The 21064-nt window shown below is 39.8% G+C and overlaps 1 protein-coding gene across 2 annotated transcripts in view; it reads right to left on the bottom strand.

The window, feature by feature from the left end:
* The window catches only part of rbfox1 (RNA binding fox-1 homolog 1), a 441392-nt gene that overhangs the window by 3286 nt on the left and 417042 nt on the right, over positions 1-21064 (bottom strand). For both annotated transcript variants that reach the window (XM_030058693.1, XM_030058692.1), the window contains 2 exons: positions 17266-17330; positions 3851-3926 (listed from right to left, as the gene is read on the bottom strand). In XM_030058693.1, the coding sequence (XP_029914553.1) occupies positions 3851-3926; positions 17266-17330 (141 nt within the window). The remainder of the gene's footprint in view (positions 1-3850; positions 3927-17265; positions 17331-21064) is intronic.

The raw sequence follows: 21064 nt of genomic DNA, 5'->3' as shown, positions 1-21064 counted from the left end.
GGACAACTTCTGCACAAACTGGACAAAAAATAAAAAAAAACATCGGTCTGTATTATGTAAGTGTATTTTAGGTGTATTTTGTTATGTAGCTGAATCTCTGTGCGCTCAAAAGGCAGCGGTTACTACTGGAATTTTCCATGCCATAACGCTGACTTCAAAATTAACGGCACCAAAGTTTGGCACTGACGCAAATTTGGAATGCTGTCGCGACGACGTAACGTCTTTTTCCCCCCGTTTAATACATTCTTTGTACCTGTCTGTCTCTTTCTACATGTACCATTCTATCTTCCATCTTTCTATCTGCTTGTCTTTATCGATCTTATTTCTCCACAGCTGTGTTGTTTGGCCACAGTCTCACATCCCTCCAGTCCTCCCAGCTCTCTTGCTCAATCCTTCCCTCCCTTGCCTCCTCCCTGCGGCTGCCGCAACACTTAGGTGAAGGGATTTAATTATCAAAATGACTAATTATTCCATTACCGGGGAGCGCGGGGTGAGGTGGTATCCACCAAATTAGAAATATAATAACTAACATGGACTGGGCTGCCAAGGCATGAAGACATTCATCACCTTTTACAGGCGGGATTAATGTGGCATTTGGACTGCCGTTAGCGCCAGAGACAAATTCAATTAAGTTTAAGTGAGGAGATGTCAGTGCTGCAGAAAAGCCCCATGCACAGCCACGGAAAGAGAGAAGGGGAGGCTGACGAATATGGAGTGGATGAAGGGAGAACATGTGAACGTGGTCAGATTGTGGAGGAAAGTTGGAAAATCAAATAACTAAAAATGAAGGGGAAAGGGGAAAGACAGACTCCATTTCCACCGGGCATCAACACAGGCGATCAGATTGGGTTGAGTTGGAACAAAAACATATCAAATCAGGGTGTGAAGACATGTGCAATTAAGATCTCATCAGCCCCAGACACATTTAGCCACATTAACAAAAAAGTGCAAATGCATTTTTTTCTCCATTTCTCATTAAAAGTGTCTCTCCAGTCCACAGTAACAACAACGTGTAAATTTAGTACGTCCCCAGTCCAATTTAGCAACTCCGGAAACAGAAATATGTTTTTGTCAGAATGTACGTTACATCCAATATGTATTCGATCATACACAACCATTAAGGCTGGACACAGATCAGATTGTAAAATACTGCAAAATTCTATGTCAAAAATGGTCAGAATATACAGAAAATATGCCTCCAGATACTGAGCTGTGATTTTGCCTCTGTCAGTTGCCATCTAATAAAAATGATAATTTATGTTTTCTACAGGAGGACCTGACCAGGGAGCGCTGTGCAAAACTTAAGTTGACATTCCTCCATATTCATAGGTGAAATATGCCTAGTGAATGTACTCTCTGTGTATATCCATTTTTGTGCATTTTGCATTTTGTTTTCTAATATAAAGTCCACTGCTCTATTTTAGGAATTCATGTTGTGACTTGAATTTTAAAGCTAAATTTTCATTGTAATTTCTCACCACAAAACATCACACGTCACCTGAGAGCAACTGTTTGGCCACAATGACAGTATAACGTACCCACTGCGTTTGTGGAGCGGTTCGTTTTGGGAGTCAGGGGACTAACCTGTGAGCTCTTTTCATTTTTTCTGTCATTCAGTTTTATTATTTTGCTTCATTCAGCCTATTATTTAAATCTGTATTGTCATGATAGGGCAAAATTCGAAAACTGAAAAATTCAAGATAAAAAAAAAAAAAATCCACAGCCAAATGTTTCCTGTACACTTTGATCATTTATTTAAAAGCGAATATACTTTTGAACTCATTGATGGGTAAAAGGGCGGCGCACAATCCACGTCAAACACAAACAGAAGGCTGGCCTGGTTTTCTGCTCGGAGTGCGGGAGAGCAGCTCCACTTGTGGGCTCCTCTCGCTTTGATTGATTGTAGTGGAAACGTTTGGTTGCAGCAGCTGCTGCATGAATGGAACGGATACATTATGTGCTCGGTGTAGCTAAAGAATAATGTATTAATAATAATATACAACCCCTCAAAACAACTGTCTCCTGTGTGCTACTCCTTACTTGGGCTACAGTCAGGTCAGTAAACTTTAAGTCTTCTTTTTAGGTTGTGGCGAGGTGGAGGCGATGAAGAGGGTCAGATTCTCCACCAGTGCCCACACTGACGCCACATTTCATGTCAGGTGGGGAAACAGGAGGAGTCCTCGGCATCTCAGTGGGACGTGACGTTCTCCTCTGCTGGAGTGCTGTTACACCGAAGAAAAGCCCAGCTGTGATTCGGTCGTAGGCTCGAGACCGCAGGCCGAGTGCCAGACCTAATCGCAGCTCTGCTGATATTCAGTGTAACAGCACCACCTCGAGTGGGCTGTTGCTTTTATACGACAACGCTAAGAACAACAGCATTTAACAAGTCAGGGTACTAAGAGACAATAATTTGCTATTTAATCTATTTCTCAGCTCTGTCAACACAATTAGTTCAGGACTGAAGCTTCAATGAGGGCGGAACAATTTGGTGAAAAAGAAAAAAAAAATCACATTGCGATTTATTTTACGATATGATTCGTTATATGTCTTGTTACAGTATGATTCACGATTTTAGTGTGAATGATAATTTTTACATTATAATTTTCATCCTATTAAAACGATGGTGGTGGTGTGGTTTTTATGTACAGTTTTCTTATATCTGGAAAGTCCAGTTTGTAGGGCATCTCTGTAGCACCAGGACACTTTACTGACAGTGTTTTGTTATACATTTCACTTTTATCACAAAATTGCAACTCCTTCAAATATTGTACTTGGCCATATTGCAGTTTTGATAATACAGTTGTCCCTCGCTATAACGTGGTTCACCTTTTGCGGCCTCGCAGTTTCGCAAATTTTTTTTTTGTGCAATTTTGCATGTTTTTTTTTTTTTTTTAACAGCGCATTGTGTTCTGCGTCCTGATTGGCTAAGGGAGAGCCTGCGTATTGTGTTCTGCGTCCTGATTGGCTAAGGGACTGTAGACCATTGTCAATCAATCTCCTCCGTGCCGTGTCTCCTGTACAGTACAGAATGCGTTCATTCTATAATACTGGACTTCTTTTTCTACGAAGGTTTGAACTTTGAGAGTTTAAACAAGAGAGAAAAGTGAGAAAATGTTAATGCCTGTCTGAGAAAAGTGTTTAAAGTGTGTAGTGAGGGCTTTTACAGCCTTAAAACATCTAGAATAATTGTAAAAAATAAAGCTGACTACTTCGCGGATTTCGCCTATTGCAGGTTATTGTTAGAACTTAACTCCCGCGATAAACGAGGGACCACTGTATTTCAAATAACTGTTCAGTCCTAGCTTCAACCGGATTGAACATGACTACACAGTTTCCTAACCTCGAGCTAGCTTCCCCAGGCTTCTTTCCTCCCCCTTGTACTCTGCTGACCACCTCTCAGAATTTTTAGAAACATGTCCATCTTTGTGCCGTCGTCAAGATGTAGCTCGATCACAGCTGTTAACGTTTATTACTAAACACAAGTAAAGAGTGATACGTAATAGTGAAATGTCAGAGTGCTGTTATACTGTATATCAGCACTCACAGAATGCCTCTTGCCCAATCAAATTGCTCCACCGGAACTACCTGCTGTATAGTTTGCGATTTAGGATGATAAAATGGATGGATTTTTGCATCACCCTACTGCCCGCTACAGCTTTAAATGTCAACATCACGAGAGCAAGCGATGTGCACAGCTTTTAATGTGTCTACTGGAGATGCACTTTAATGTCAGCTGGTTACTGTCATCCTAATGTGGAGACTATCCCCAAACTGAGAAGCATGTTAACGCCAGGTGTAAAGAAGGCCAGGGATGGTGACAAGAGACAGTTGGCTAGCAGGATGGTCTTACCATGGCACCAACGCTGTATGTGGCTGCTGGAGTAAGTGTGTGGTTGTAGGGGTCGGCAGCATATACTCGTCCGTAACTATAAAAACACAGGAGACAACAGGAGACGGTCAAATCATGAATATGAATTCTAATCATGTGATGTCCACGGGTGTAAGACTCCATATCTAAATCTCTGTGCATGTAATTAACAATAAATATGTCATTATTCCTTTCCAGTAATCCATGATGTGCTGTTAAATAAAAAGGACTTCAGTGGGTGATCACAATAGGTGAGCAACCACCAATAGAAGCAATAATCAGTTGTAAAATATAAGAAAATAATTTATATTTACTTCACATTAAAGCAAAATTGAACTTTGGTAGAGTGTTGGTATGTATAGTTACCTGGGGATGATATGAGTCCACATTGTGGTGAAATAGCCGCCATAATCTACAATACTGGATTTCTGTCCCAAAATAGTACTTTCAGCATAGATTAATGCAAACAAAGCAGATTATACCAATATACAAAACAACATGTCCCGGTACCTATTTGTTTTCCTGTATTTACAATTATTTTTATTTATTTCCTCCTGGTGTAAGGTCGCTATGCAGAAGTTTCCTGCAGATGCAACCTGCCGGATCTACTTTCCAATTCAAATGGGAAATTAACAAGAAGGACTTGTTTAATTTCCTCAAAAAATGGGAACCGGAACATGTTTTTTTTATACAGGCATAATTGTCTTTGTTTACATTTGTTTTTGTGCTAAAAGTGTTATTTTGCTGGCTGTTTTGTTGCACTATGGAAGCGAATGGAGAGACACAAATGCAGTATTGTGGATTAGCAGCTCAGGGGAGCACAGAGCAACTAATGAGGAGATTTCACCACCATGTGGACTCATATTACACCCAGGTAACTATACAACCTCAGTACTCAAAGTTCAGCTGTGTTAAAACACCAGATAAGTTTGGTATTACTTTGATATTATAAGACATGATGTATAGCATGAAAATTCATCTGATCCTGTATAAGCAGATGAAGTCAATTTGAAAATGAAAACATGGTGGTTGTACTAAGCGCAGGTGGTTTTACCCTTCAGATGTAACCTTAGTGAAAATTGATATTAACATCACAACTCCAGATTCAGTCAGTGTGGAGCAGAATACATTTCTACACGACTGAAACTAGTTTATTTCAGTGTAAGAGTCTAAAATGTAGTGATCAAATAGATGGTGAAACAGTGAGAGCAGAATACCCTGTGCGCACACAAAGAAACAGAAGACAAAGCAAGAGAGCAAGGGAGAGAAAGACATGAAAATGTATTAACCGCTTTCTCGAACTGTGGAGTTCACAGAGTGTGGAAAGATAAAATAAAATATGCGGGCATGAAACAAAACTTGGAGTCGGTGACACAGGCAGAGGAAGGGACAAAATGTACAAGCAGAGAGAGGACTGGAGAATGAAAGAGTCATCCGGCTTTAGACAAAGACACACAGAAACAAATGGACACAGAGAGATGGACAGAGACGGTGTTTATTCCGAGTGTCCAGCCACATTGTGACCGAGGCCCGCTAATCCAACTCCCCCTCCTCCACCGTCCTTCCTCACTTCTGATAAGGTCCAATCAGGGGCCAGGGCCTGTGCCTATAAATGAGCTGATTTGCATAGTGGCCCAGTGGCTGAAGCGATTAGAAGTTAATCCCGATTAGTTTTGGACATTGTTATTCACTGTACGGCCCACCCCCACCCCCTCCACTCAGCTCAGCCCAGCACTGCATTTGACCTATCTTATCTCACAGCGCAGAGCCTAACCCGTAATGAGTGTGTGAGTGTCTGTGGGTGTGTGCGTGCGCACACGAATGTGTGTGTAGTGAGGTGCAACCACACCACAAATTCACAGTCAAATGCTTTTTTTTTTTTTTTTTTTTTTTTTTTAATGTGACCCTGAAGTGAAAAGATAAACAAGGGAACAACATTTCCCACAGCTACAAAATGGTTGGTACCCCGGTCAAATGCGAGAAAGAAAGAAAGACAGAAAAAGACAAAAAAAGAAAGAAACATCTATATTTTTTTCAGTTTCTAAAGAAATCCAATCTGTTTATAGAAATTGCCTATTCCTTGATCTTGAGCGCTCATAACTCAAAACTCATAAAGCAGCAGGAAAAAACTTGAATACATTTTGACAAATAACCTAAATGTTAATTTCAGTGGAGTTTCCCCTTAAAGGCTAAAGCAGCATATTGATACTCGGAGAAAACAGCATTATCTCTCCTGTCTCTCTATCTCTCTCATTTTGTAGGGAGGAGTGGCTAGAGTCCCAGTAGCCACAGGACTCAATCTGATGTCTCCATCTCCCTTCCTCTCTATTCTCTCCATTATCACAAGATGGTATTACAAGGTACTTTGATTGGCCAAGAGACCCCGATGCTTTCTATGACCAAAGATGACATTCACAATACTGCACTGTCATGCTCTGGAGTGGCAGTGAGATGATGCATGTGTTGAGTCCAGGAATGATGGAAGAGGGCTCAGAAGAGGAGATAGCTTCGTCTGGGTTGGAATGGAGCCAGTGTGGAGGAGCGATAAAGAATGAGGACTGGTGGTAGAGGGGGCAAAACCAAAAAGGTGACAGCCCTTAGGTGACCTCAAGGAGCGTATAAAAGAAGGCAGGGACAATATGTCATAGCAACAGCATTACAAATTTGCACTGGTGCCAGACTTCGGTGCCAGTGTGCAGAGTTAGTCCAGTCAGGGAACTCGCTGGGCACCATCAGCTGATTGGTTCCTGACTGGTGTTTTTTTTGTTTTTTTTTGTTTTGTTTTGTTTTGTTTTTTTTATAGCTAACCAATCATCATCCTCCTACTTAAATTCAAAGCCCGTAAATATCACATCATCCAGCTCCCTGTCTTTATGTTCTCATAGGGGTTGCATTTATCTCAAAGAAATGTATACACATATACGTATATCAGCAGTGATTCAATTTATAGTGTGCAGCAACAAGCAAAACTACTTTTCAAAAGTCAAACCCATTGTCATGCCTCATCACTTAATTAATACATTTCCTATGGGTGAGATGTCCTGACTGAACTAGTACTGAACTCAAGTGAGAGAGCATGGAAACCGTCCCAGCCCTCCAAACCCTTCTGCTCGAGGCAGATGGCCGCCCACCCAGAGGTTTTTGGCCCTGTTTAAAGGGTGTTTTCCTCACCACTGTCACCTTGTGCTGCTCTTGGGGGAAGATTTTGGTCTATGGGATTAGCCAAAATCTGTTGGGTTTCTGTAAAGTGTCTTGAGATAACCTCTGTTATGATTTGACACCATACAAATAAAACTGAAATGAATAAAAATGAAAATAAAACGGATAAAATGGTAAAATTCCACAATAAACCACTTTATCGCTGCTGTTTGAACTCTGAGGCCAGAGATTCAACTTTATAACAAATCACACTTTGCATAATACAGACTGGTGATCTCTGTCCAGTGTCTCATAACACCTAAAGCCATTAGCTAACATTAACAAAACAATGCCAATGTTTGCCACATGCAAGTCCCTTCACTGCAGTATATGTTCCTCAGCTGACATATCTATATATCTATCAATCTATCTATCTATCTAATGGCAGTCACATCATTTCTGTTGGCACTATACAATGCGAAATGGTGATCTGATTTTTTGTGTGTGCCTCATTCATTATGTTTCTCTATCCGTTCCCTTCCTTCTTAGGGTGGCCAGGTCATGGATCCCTGTCCAGCATGCACCCTGGACGGGTCACCAGTCCAGCTCAGTGCCACTGCAGATAGACTGATGTTCACAGGCAGTTTACAGTCTCCAGTCTGCATCCTAAATCCTCTTTTCAACCAAACTAACCACTGAATGTCTTCTCTAGTGTGCACAGTGTTGACAGGAGAGGATACACGAGTCCAGCAATTCACATTCAAATTCTACTAGTCCAGACAAATTTCCTCAATCATTGTTATTGTAAGAGTGTACATCCTTCCTGGCAAAGGCAGATGAAACAGACTGCCTTCTAGCAGAGGAGATTATGGATTTTTCCATCTGAGAACCAGACTTCACAATTGTTTGATACTTCAAAGCTGCAATAAATGAGATTTTTTTAATGTACCATAGCACAAAGACTCAGAATATATCTGCAGGGGGTTGATAGGGTCATTGATCAGTTACTTGACTGAGGCCCTGAACATGTATAACCCTGCATAACCCTGCATTCAGCTGTGCTCAGACATCTCGAATGCAATTATTTGGGAAGTTGGGAATATTAACTCAGAACAGTCTGACTTCCAAGCACAACTGAATGCAGAGTAATTGAGTCACATGGGGAGGCATGTTGGGGAACACTGTCTTTGGATAGTCTCCAATACATATTTAACAGAACATTAATTGCAATATAAGTTCAATATCAACAAGACTTCAGTAGAATCTCACTGAAGTAAGGAAGCCCTCACCCAACCAAAGCCCCAACCTTAGGCATGTGGGTGTATCTTACCCCGAACTCTGGTGGGTTTCATAATAACACAGAAGACAACCAGCAATAATGTCAACCAGGCAAACACCTACAACAGAATGTCAACAGATTTGTCAATATATTGTTGAAGTATAATTCATGACCTCTTGTCGAGATTTCACTTCATATCCGTTGACATTCTGTTGAACATCTACTGGGGAATATCCAAACACAATGTGACCATTTCTTGACATTTTGACATAATCTCAGGATTTTCTGTTTCTCAAGGCACGCTTATTTTACCATTTATTATTTAGGGGGCTTTCACACCTATAGTGTTTGGTCGGTTTTAAAAAGACGATGGTACATTTTCCCTTATAGTTGGCCTCATGAGAACATGTATTTGAACTCTGGTTTGCAACAAACAACCAAGCCATGAGCCGCCTGAATGGTGACTTGGTTCAGTTCCAAGTGAGCCATGGTACTCTTTGTCACAAGTGAGAACATAATCCAGCTGAACTATAGGAAGTCAACCAAAAGACAGTGTATTGTGACATGTGGGGCGGAGGCACATGCTGACACCTGAAGCTGCCAGAGCTGCCGAAATGAGTCGGAGACAAACATGGAGCAACAATAAGGTGAGGGCTCCTCTAGAATATGGGCTGCAGGCCCGGACTGTACATCGGGAGAACCTGGAGAATTCCTGCCTGTCTTTTTTTTTTTTTTTTTTAGACAGGTCACCAGCCAGACCAATCAGCTGTCAGGCTGGTCCAGTACGGCTGCCCTCACCAGTCTGACCATTTTTTTTTTTTTAAGTCACAGAGACAGGCCAGGCCAATCAGAGGCCAGCAACCTGTGAAGAGATCAAGACATGATTGGTTTGTTTTGATTAACATCCGCCCCAACAGTCCGAGTCTATTGTAAACAAAGGCAGCATGTTGAGGGGGTGTCGCGACTGGCGTGTGTGTGTCTGTGGAGGAGAGGACAGGAGAGAAGGCGGAAGAAGAAGTTGTGTGATTGAATTGAAGTCAATACATTAATTCCCCAAATCTGGGGAAAAAAGAGGAAAGGTGTGGAAAGGGAGAAAGAAAAAAAAAAGGTACTTGAGGAAGATGCGGTCCTGCAGTGCACCCGACTCGGCCCGCACTCCCCTGACTCCCCTGATCACTGACTGATCTGTGGCCTGGAAAAGTCTCCCAGTCCAGTACTGATGGGCTGATGACAGGAATTTGCAATTACTTGTGAACACCTAAAAATACTGGGACAACAACAAGGTCTATCTTGTTGTTGCTGCTCCACGGCTCTAGTATTGCTGTTGTTGCAATATTGCTGTTGTTGCAATATGCCGTTATCTGCAACTGGGATTTCACAAAGGAGTTTCCCTTCCAAAATGTTTGTCCAGCAGATGAACAATCTGTTCAATCTTGTGTCATTAATTTACAATTTTACTAAATCTGGCCAAAGCAAGCAAGTTATATGTGTGAAACTGCCCTTAGTGTAACGTGTTAAGCCAGCAACAGCTCTTTAAAATCTTTAATGTATTCATCTTTAATGAATCCAGGTAACCCTGGATTCATTTTGCTAGTGTGTTGTATCAGTAACCGACAGAGTTGCAGTGCAGACGTTTATTTATATGAAAGTGCAGCAGCATTACTTTACAATTCATTTCAGTGTTCCATTCTGAATGCATGGTCTATTCCACTGGCTGATGGAACCGATTATGTTATTCCTCAAGTACACATTTTAATACTAGCAGGTCTACACAAAGACCTGATGTACATCTCTGTCAGCTGCTCACTAAGCAACTTCTTTTGGGAAAAAAAAAAAAATGCTTTAGAGGGATGCTAAATTTAGAGATGTACATCAGGCCTTTGTGCGGACGTTTTGGCATTAAAAAAAAAAAAAAGAACAACACAGAGGATGCATGGAGGATGATACCATGCAGCCTGTAGTTGCTTTTCATTCGAGAAGGAAAGGCTTGTCTTTGTAGCAAGCAACAGAAAAGATGACAGGTTGTTTGCAGCTGCTGTGAAAGCTGCTGCAGTGGCTTCTTGACTAGGGATGAGGGGAAGTAAAGTAAAGAGTGGCAGGAGTGGATCATGCCGGAGTCCTTTGATGAAGCTGAGTGCAGCAGCATACGTCAGAGTGAGCCATGATGTTTATACCCCGTGGGCACTGCTTTATGATAAAGGTGAACGTATTGTACAGGAATGTGTTTCTCCTGGCTGGCTCTGGCTCAGATCAGATCACCTCTGCGACTTTCTGGTAGATCAGATACAGTCTAAACTTTGCCCGTTTCTAGCTTGCATTTTTTGGATACCAAGTGTAAATGTGGTCAAGGTGTGAAGCAGTTTGAAAATCAATCTGAAGAGACAAACCCAGAAAAATGCTATGACCATGTTACAGTTACAGTCTGCGGACTGACGCACCTAGTAGGTAGTAAGCTGTCGAGCTTTCAAATGTATGTGCTGATTGCCATCATGAGTGCAGTATATTATACATGTAGCATTTTCTTTATTGTACATTTGTACAATAACACACACACACACACACACATATATATATATATATATATATATATATATATATATATGAACACACTTGGCCTGTCAGTAGTATGTACACTGCATACAATGGCAGAGATGATTGAGAATGTCTCTATTTTTCAACCAAAACAGTGAAGCAAATGCAATTCTAATCAGATCACAAACTCAAGGGAGCCTGCTCTACAGACCATATCTAAATTAGTCCTAGAATGCGATTTAATAACTGAAACTGATGACATATGTGTGTGTGTGTGTGTGTGTGTGTGTGTGTGCGTGCACGTGCGCCCATATCCTCACATATACATCTCACATATACAGCAGATGGGTCATGCTTTAAACGTGTGTGTGTGTGTGTGTGTGTGTGTGTATGTTCATATTCGCTTTGGAGCACTGAAGTGTGAGCAGTTTGACATATTTCCAAAAATGTTCATTTCCTTATGTGCTCATCTGCGTGTGTGCAGTAATTTGTGCAGTATGTGTGAGCAGCGCATGCTACTAATAATGTGCATGCATGAGCATGTCTGCATGAGTGACTGCCTCACATTTCCATTGGTTTGTGTGTGGTTGCTAATGAGCGGGACAGAGGCTGCTCAGGCCTCACGAGAGCAGCTGTTGGTGTTTCCCCTCTGTAACCCCCGATCACTGTACTGTGACCTATAATAGCACCGCTGTGGCTCCACACAGATGGCCACATAAAAGCTACACAGGTCCACAGCCGAACCCCTGACCCCAGGCCACACCTAGGGGAAACATCTGAAGAACGCTACCGTCAGTGCATGAAGTTTTTGGTCCAGCAGGTTAACTTCCACGTTAAGTGATGAGAATATCGTCAATGGGATAATAATTCTGTTTGATCGATATGCACTTTGCACAGATAATCTGGCATGCATTTGAAGGTATTCTGTCTGTTTGGATTGACTTTTTCTCTGTGTTCTTGTTTCAGGAGTTAATAACTAAGAATTTCCAATGTCTTTTTTTAAACAAATGGTCAATAAACTAAACCTACTAAATCTCGACAAAAGCCGAGGCACAGATCACATTTTAGCCTGGAGTCCATATTATTCTGTATGCCTGCTACTTCTCATGCAACCTCAATTTATTCTGCAAGATGGCAACAAATCCTTAAAGGGAAAATTCACCCATTTTCAAAAATGTGACATTATTTCACTTCCCCCCCAGCTGTTGTGTAGGACAGTAGTGGTGCTATCTTCTTCTCATTGTTACTGAGTGCTGGATACTGGGTGGATGCTCCAAATGCTAAATGTTAGCCTCCTGTCATTGAGATGGACTTCCCCCCAGCTAACATTCTGAAAAATGATTGCCTTAGTGTGTTGCTTTCTGAAATTAAAGGGATTTAGCAAAATAACTGATAAATCTAATACATAATTGATTCAACTGTGTTGCGACATTAAAACTGCATATATCTTCATGTGGGGGAGCACTTGTGTCATGTTGTGTAATAAAACAAGCTTACCTTTGGACCAATTACTCCCACCTCCCACCTGTTCAGGACTCTGATATTACTGGTGTCAATCAGTCACATGTGGATTACAATACTCCTTGCTGTGTTGCTGTTTAGTTAGAACGCTGCTTGCTTCACTTGCCATGAAGAAGCATTTAGTCCAAGTTGAAGCCATGAAGCCAAGCTACAGAACAACTGGACAATGCTAACCAACCAAGATCATTTTTATGGCAAAAGAGTGAGGAATACAGTGAACCTGTCCATGTTGGCGCACTGGACTGCCACATACTAGAGAAGGGTTCATTCTTTCAGCTGCACTCATACAACTCACAGGAGTTCCCTGAACTCACTGCGAAGCCATGAGAACACTGCTCCCCTTTCCTATCACAAACTGAGAAACTATGCAGTGAGAGACAGGCCCACATATCCAGAATTTACTAGGTAAGCTACTGTGATTGTTAAATAGCAGAGCAGGCCATAACGTTCTGGAAAACAAAGGTTCTCTGGTAGATGTTTTGAAGAAAAGGTGTAATTACTACAATGTGTTCAGCAACACCATTGTAATAACTTTTTTTTTTAATGATTTTTTCAATGTTGTGGTCAAAAATTTCTCTCCTCTAAGCAGGCCCAAAGGGCCTGAAATCATTTGCTACATAACAGCTGGGAGGAAGTGAAATAATATCAAATTTTTCAAAATGACTTAATTATCCCTTTAACATCTCTGCAAACCAAAATGCTTTACAACAGGCAGAAACACTGGTTTAAACTTTGTATTGTGCATATGTGTCTGTTTTTGCTGTCCTCTGTCACAATAATGATTAATGCAATAATTATATCCTCAGTTCTCCTTAATTCTGCCTTTCAACTCCCTTGGAAATCTCCCTGCATGCGAATGCAGCTGATGATGACAAGTTGTAGAGCCTTTTTCTTGATCTGACCTATAATAGGTTTGCCTGCCCATTAGCTGCACCGCTGTTCAGAGCAAAAGCCTTGCCAATAAAAATTCACCATCATGCTCTTGAATTAGATGGATGGGTACTGACTTTAAGCTGTTCTTCAACTGTTACATACTGTATGGAAAAAAAAAACCTTATCATATTGAGTAGGCATACAGACCCATAGTGAAACATGAGCTGTGTTATCTTTTAATTAGTGTTTGAGTCATAGCTGGGTCATAAAGAACCCCTGTTGTGCAAAAAGTATTGTTAATTCAAGCAGAGCTTTGAAAAAGTTAACTTGAGGAGGGAGAGGCAAAAAATGAATAATGAATCAAAAAGGACAGACTTCTGCAAGTTCCATGCAATTATACAACCAAATTACACACTAGTGCTTACTAATTTAACACAAATTATTCATTGTGTTATGAATATATCTATTATTAATAAAGGGGGTGTGTGTGAAAGATTCAACACCCTAAAATATCAATTCATTTTCCTCCGTAGAAAGTCTCAGCCCTAGAAACCATTCATCTAGCTCCAAGCTCTTTTCCCGTTACAGTAAGTGTTTCTGTAAAGGAGCGACTGTCAAAGTAAGAACTATAACTCCATGTTGCATTTGAATAACTTGCAAAGAGAAATCTCTTTCATTATGAAACCCTGATGGTAGGAGAAAAAAATGAAATTATAATCTGTTCATTTTAACCAGTAGTTCAAAGTTTGCCTTTGAATCCATCTCTGTTTAATAACATAATTGGAAAATTAGAGTTGAAATAAACCTATGTTTTTTTTTAATGATCACCAATACTTGGCAACTGGCAAATGGGCTTTTTTGTTATAGGGTGCTACTGAGCTCATACCCTCTGCTTTTCTTGTTCTTCAGCATCAGTGTTGGATCTAACAACTATTTTCCACAGTTCACAATCAGATCTGAAAATCCTGCTGGTGATTCTTGTAGATGTTAGTTTTTGCTTCGGTGGTTAGCATTCTGCTCTGAAAAAAAAAAGGATGAGGACAACTGCATTTGCATAATAAAATCTTATGTGTGCACTTTTGACATTTGGTATTGGCCTTATTAAAGCAACTGGTGGAAAAAAAAATTGCTATCGTCTTCACTACTGTTGAAAAAAGGGCATTCAACATGGCAGTTTGTACAACACTGCTTTGTTTCAACATGTGTTTAAGCAACGTTAACACTGTGCTGTGTTGTATTTGTTCTGCTTGGAACTGAAGCTACATATTTAAGATGTTGAGGGAACTTTCCACTACAGTATCCACTGCTGTATTCATAATGACACAATGTTATTATGGTCAAAATATTTTGTCATTAAACTATTGGACTGCAGCACAAAATATGGACATGTATCAGTAGTTAGCCTCTTCCTACCACTAAAACAACACACGGAAACCAAAGAAGTAAAACAATGATGAATACATGTTAGAGTTAACTTGAATGTTGTCCTTCACCTGACCATTTTAAGGTTATTATCAATAAGGAGTAAGATTATTTATTCTGTATATATTCTCAGTGGCCACTTTATTAGGTCCACCTGTACAATTTAATCCAATCTAATCCAGCTGTTGTGCAATAAAGTTTCCTTTCCTGCTGCCTATAATGCTCAGCTTGTCTTGTTGTCACAGTAACAGAGGTGTTCATTCAGTTCTATGTTTGGCATTAAGCTCATAGTTAGTGCTGCTGTTGGACTGGACTGCAGTTTACTGACAGCTGTTTCTACTATTCTGTCCCCCTCATGTATATAAATAGGGAGGACAAAAAATTAGAAACACTTCTCAATATAATGTAGACCAGTACAAGACCTCTGCAAACTACAACCTCAATAATAAGAATTAAATGTACACATTCTGCACAATATCAACACAAACTGGACATTATAAACTTTGTTAAAAGGCAGAATATATGGCAGAGCTGCTGACCTGAGCTGAATTAGATTGCACAGGTGGACCTAATAATGTGGACACTGAGTGTAGCTATATATACATATGTATACATTTTTTGTTTGTTTGTTTTTTCATGACATTCCCAGCACTCAGTATGTAGCATCCTGCTGGACACTGTACAGCACAGAGCAGTAACACTGTGTGACACAGTGTGACAGAGATGCTAATAAGGCCTAAATCATTGAGCCATGCTGAGGTGTGCTATGCCAGATCATAATACAGAAGGCCAGTGTTATGTCACTTGGCATCAAAGCACTGGTGCTGCTCAAGACTGTCCATGTGCTATGTACAGTCCATTTCCTTTTGTATGGGGTGGGGGACTATGATTCTGAGGTGGCACTTGAAAACACAGCTGGCTCTCCCAGCACTTTTGATATGGCTTCAAAATTTCTGCTTAGGATGGCTGCAGTGACTCTTGGTTCCCACTGCCTGTCACTTATGCCTTTTCTACCAACAGGGAGCTGGTTCTGTTCTGCTTCACGGACCTGATTTTGAACTGTTCTGAGTATTTCAACCAAAATTGAATTTGTTCAGAATCTGAAAAATTACTTCCCAGTTGGAACCAAGACAATAGTAAGACCTGAAGTGGGAACTGGCTGGATGTAGCTACATTATTCTACATTTTATCACTGTGGACTTTTTTGGAAAGCTTTAGTATCTCATGATTATCCTAAATGCTGTTTCAGACGCTTTCCCACCCTAACAAGAAAATTTGGGGAGAAACGCCAAATATTAAGTGTTATCTGAAAATGGTCACATCAGTCAGCTATTGAACTTTAATATGATGGGGGCATTCATTTTGATGAACAGGTCTTATACAGTACCTTCTTATACACATAGCCTACAGTGATCTGCAGCCACTAGGTCAAGTTCAAGTCTCTCAGCATAGAGTGTGTCTCTATCAGGATTCAGAGGTGACTCTGCTCACCTGAACATTCCCAGATTAATAATACCGACTACATGGCTGGCTAAATGACAGAGATCTTAGTTGATCAAGGCTCCAATCATCCTGCTTTAGCTACACAACAAAACCAAACAAATGAATGGATGACTGGTGTTGCTTACTATGTCCACTGCATTTAATTAAACATTTCACTTCAGTATACTCTGCTGTAACTTGGTGGTAGCTGACTAAATACAATACTGTTTGTAATACTGATTGCAGTACTTTATTGCTTTTTACATACTGAGACAAAGCTGACTATTGCAATTACCACCTATTTTGGGGCAAAAAAAGAAAAGTTTTTGGGTAGTGAAAAAAAAAACTGGTTTACTTTTAACCTCCACAATGTGGCTTCTAGCATGCAACTGTTGGATCATTTTTCAAGTTGTGCTTGATTTATGAAAATATCTGAAACTGAATAAAGGTGTGTATGTTCACTTAAAGTAGTGCACCTGTGTCTTACACACCTGGAATATATAATTCAAATAAATTTCAATTTGAACAAACATAAACATGCTTTGCAAAAGGTTGGCTTTGTTAAGGCAGCCCAATGTTCAGTCCTAAAAAATACAGCTGGAGCAGCATTGGCTGAATCAGTTAATTGATTACTGTAATGGAATATTTACAAAATATCTTATTCTGTCTGCAATATGACACACTTTGAGGTCTAAAATGAATCTTGGTTTTCTCATGCCTCAACTCGTACGTTTGTGCACACTATCTATAATTGGCCTCTTAACATAATGCCGACTTCAAACTCAATCCTAAGTCTGTCAGTTTTCTTTGAAGGATAAACTAATTTTGAAGAATGAACACATTCATATTTTTTGGTCATTTCATACACATTAAAGGCAGTTCAAGGCTGCAATAACCTTGGCCTAATCAGCAGGTAATGTTTGTGCGTCCAATATAAACCTGTAAGAGCTACAACCACTTCCACATCAATTTGATATTTCATAAATAACTACTTTGTTGGGTATTTTGCATATGTTACCAGGAAGGACCAAATACAATAAGTGGACCTTTCTAGAAATGAGACCCCTTGTCTTTTCCGTGGGTGAAGAATGAAGAAGAGGAGATGAGCAAGGGAAGAAAAGGAGACAAACTAGGAAGGCATCCAGCTTACCTGTCACTGTATGCAGCAGCTGTGGCAGCAGTAGGCTGGGCATATCTGTAGGCAGCGTAACCACCCTGGAAACACACACACGAATACATGCAAGGAAACACAAGAACAAACACATAAGGAAAAGGCAGTAAATTCAGTTCTTACTAATCCTCAAACTGTTTTCCAAAGCCGTTTTCCACGGCACAATGTGATACATATACCAATATTTATCTGATTGAAAATACAATGTTTAGGAATCTTGCATCTAAGATTTATATGATCAGAACATCTGATGTTTTTGTTTTTGTCTACATTCCTGTTAGATTTGTTACGGGATCTGTGTGAGCAATCTGTGTTATGGTCGCTTGCAATCAGCTATTCAATTACTGTAAGAAACAAACATTTGCGTGCTTATACATATACATATGCAGATAATTCCAAGCAAACACACACACACACACACACACACACACACACACACACACGCACACAGCCACACACACACACACACACACACACACACACGCACACAACCACACACACACACACACACACACACACACACACACATACAGTGCTTAATTTGTAATTTGTGTGGAATCCAGTAGCCATGAAGTCACGCAGCAGTATTACCAGTTTGTTGGTGGTAGTAATTACTAGCTAGTGGTAGTAACAGCAGCTCATTTAAAGCCAAGTAAACGTACACTTGGAAAAATGTTGGGCTTTTGAGTCCAAAAAAAAAAAAAAAAAAAAAAAAAGACTACAGGGATGAAACTGGCCAAAGAATGGCTTTTATATGTATTGTTTGTTGTACATAATAATAAATAAACTGTAGTGGGCTCTAAGGAAAGGGGTTTTGAGAATTAATCTTTGAGAACTAACACATAGGATAGAATTAATAGTTTTGACTTGGTGAAAGAAAATGCATTAACACAGACACTTAATAATGATTCCAATCAAATGAAGCCTAAAATAAGCTAGGTGCAAATGAGGTAAATGGATGGATGAGGCAAAGAGAAACTTGATGGAGCTGGAATCACCTTGAAATGTATTTTTGGGATCTTATTTGAAGTTACTTGTTACAAGTTACAGATTTAAATTTTAAAAGTGCTTCCCCTTTCACTCAGTATTGGCCCCAGAATTTGGTGGTGAAGATGAGGAGCATTCTGATTGAAGGACTATGATCAGTCTGTCTTGTGGGAAGGGGAGCGGCAAAGAAAATCAGCCATCGTAGGTGAGTCCTGCGCCACTGCCCACTGCTGTTTAGGAGCCACTTCTGGATTTCATTCTCAAGCTTCAATTTGTCATGTACCGTGCTGCTTCACGGTACATACCTGTAGTGTTAGTACCCTATTTGTTGACCGGATGGCCTCTTGTTTAATAACTCAGGTGAGCCTATGTCTTGTTTTGGACAGCCCTGAATCATTTGAATGATTGTATTAATTCACTTTTATTTGTTTGATACTTTGTACTTTTTCCTCAGTCACCTCTTAGTCATAGTTTTCTGCATGAGTGACAGAGTGGCTGTTTCAATCTCAGAGCTTCCTGTTGCTGTTTTAGCATGATGTCTGACTAACAGCCTCTGACAAGCTGTGAGCCAGATAGTTATGCCCATCCTTCTCTCTCCATCTAGGTGTATAAATTGTTTCAACCTGAGCCAGAAAACTGCCAAACTGGGGGGTTAGGTTTTAGCTGTATCTTATTTTAAAATGCACACTTGTCTAGACTTTTAATACGCCTTGTCTGGGCCCTTCCATTGCTATTAATTATAGCCTTATCTCTCACATTGCCTATTTTTAGCTAAAACACCAGGGGAAAATATATTTAGACAATTATCTTAGCAGCAACAGTTTATTTCAAGAACTGTTTCCATTTTAAAATGCAGTATGAAGACAACATTACTAGGAGAGTCTAATCTTTGAGCAGTGGATATTGATGAATGTTAAAACCCAGTTCTTCTTGACCTTAGTGCTGCTTTTGAAACCACTGATCATATCTTAATTGATGTGTAAAAGACCATGTAGGAATAACAGAAACTGCTCTCACTTCTGCCAGGCTATTCTCTGGTGCCATTGATTGTTATATATCTTCCACTCCAAAGCTGAGCTGTGGAGTACCTCCAGGTTCCATACTGGGTCCTGTTCTGTTCTCTAACTGCATGCTTTATCTTGGTTATTTAATTTGTAGCCATAACATGTCTTGTCAGTTCATTACTATGCTGGCAACACAAAGCTTTACTTCCTGATAAGAAAGTTATCCAGTCAAGTTATCCATGGCACTAAAATTAAGTTGTTCTTGTCCTTTTCTGACCTTGACTTGGTGATGTATGCTTTTAGATGGACTTGCTCAGATTAATACATTTCATTTTTATCTTGTCCAGGTCAGAGCTCTCTCTCCCATCTGCACCTGGTGCAGAACAGGACTTTTAACCAGATCTAGCCATAGTCACACTATCCTATCCTGGTCTAATAATACTGGCGTGTTTTTGGTTATGTCATAGAGAACTGAAACAGAAACCAAATTGAGAGCAGACTGACTGTGTCCTTTAAGTCATTAAAATAAAATAAAATAAAATAAAATAAAATAAAAATAAAAACACTGATTAAATTGCTTTGTCTTAATTAATTACTGATTGATGTTTTTATTATATCACTTCACAATTTCTCTGTTTAGGATTAAGATTCAAAGCTTTTTTGAATATTTTATTCCTTTACTTTTCAGCCCTAAAATTGTATGTGCTTCTTATTTTGTAAAGCATTCTGCACACTTTGTAAATAGTTGTGACATTGTCTGCTACACAAACAAGATGATAAATCTTAAGCCGCTGTCTTTGGCCTTACAAATTCATCGTCCACAATTCAAGCAAATCTTAAAAACATTCAAATCAAACCTAGTAGGAATGTTGGTGTCATTTTTGATTAGGCTCTAAAATTGGAAAGCAAATTCCATCTTAATTTTGCACTGACTTTTATAACTCCCTCTATTCTTGCCTCAGCTAGTAAGTTTTATCATGTGTGCCACTATTTCAGAACACTGTAGCCAGGCCTTCAACTAAGCCTAAAGAATATATCTTATTAAATCCATTTACTGGTTTCCAGTTAAGTTAACACTTCTGCAAATTGAGTTGACTTCCAGTTAACTCAGTTAAGCCCAGGCCATTTTCCTACAAGACTGGACAGCAATTAAAATCACAAGCTGTAACTCTGAAACAGAGATTTTCAATTCCAAACTTAAATAAAATAATAATAATAATAATAACTTGAACAACAATTTTCCAACATGAATATAAACCAAGTGGGACTGTCTCCCTCCTCACCATTTCTCTACATCTGTGCACCAAGGAATGCTAAACCCCTATTATTATGTTCTTCAAATACACAGAGAATACAGCCATTCTTGGACTCCACAATAATAAAAGCCCACCTCTTGCTAACCAAAAGTCCTTTCACAACTTCACTGCATGGTCAAACAACAACCTCTTCAGCTCAATGTTTCCAAGACCAAAGAACTGTGGATAAATTCCAGCACAGCTCCTCACCATATACCCAGTCCCACCATTATCTACAGAGAGACAGTAGATGCAGCAGAATCTCAATATACTTTGGTTGTTTTCACACCAATAGTGCCACTACATGGTCTGGACTCTGGACTAACAAGTTGTTTGATAAATTGTTACTTTATTCATTTGATTCAGTTGAACTTCACACAGCTCAAATAAAAGCAGACCATGGCGTGTAACCCAAAGTGATGTGCTTGCTTATTATTGGTCAGAGAAGGAAGTACATAAAGAGAAGAGGCTCTGTTCTTATGTGTCTTGTGT

The sequence above is a fragment of the Myripristis murdjan genome, chromosome 8 (genome assembly GCF_902150065.1).
Source record: "Myripristis murdjan chromosome 8, fMyrMur1.1, whole genome shotgun sequence".
NCBI classification, from domain to species: Eukaryota; Metazoa; Chordata; class Actinopteri; order Holocentriformes; family Holocentridae; genus Myripristis; species Myripristis murdjan.
Note: the sequence above shows the minus strand (reverse complement) of the source record. Positions and strands in the feature narration are given on the sequence as shown.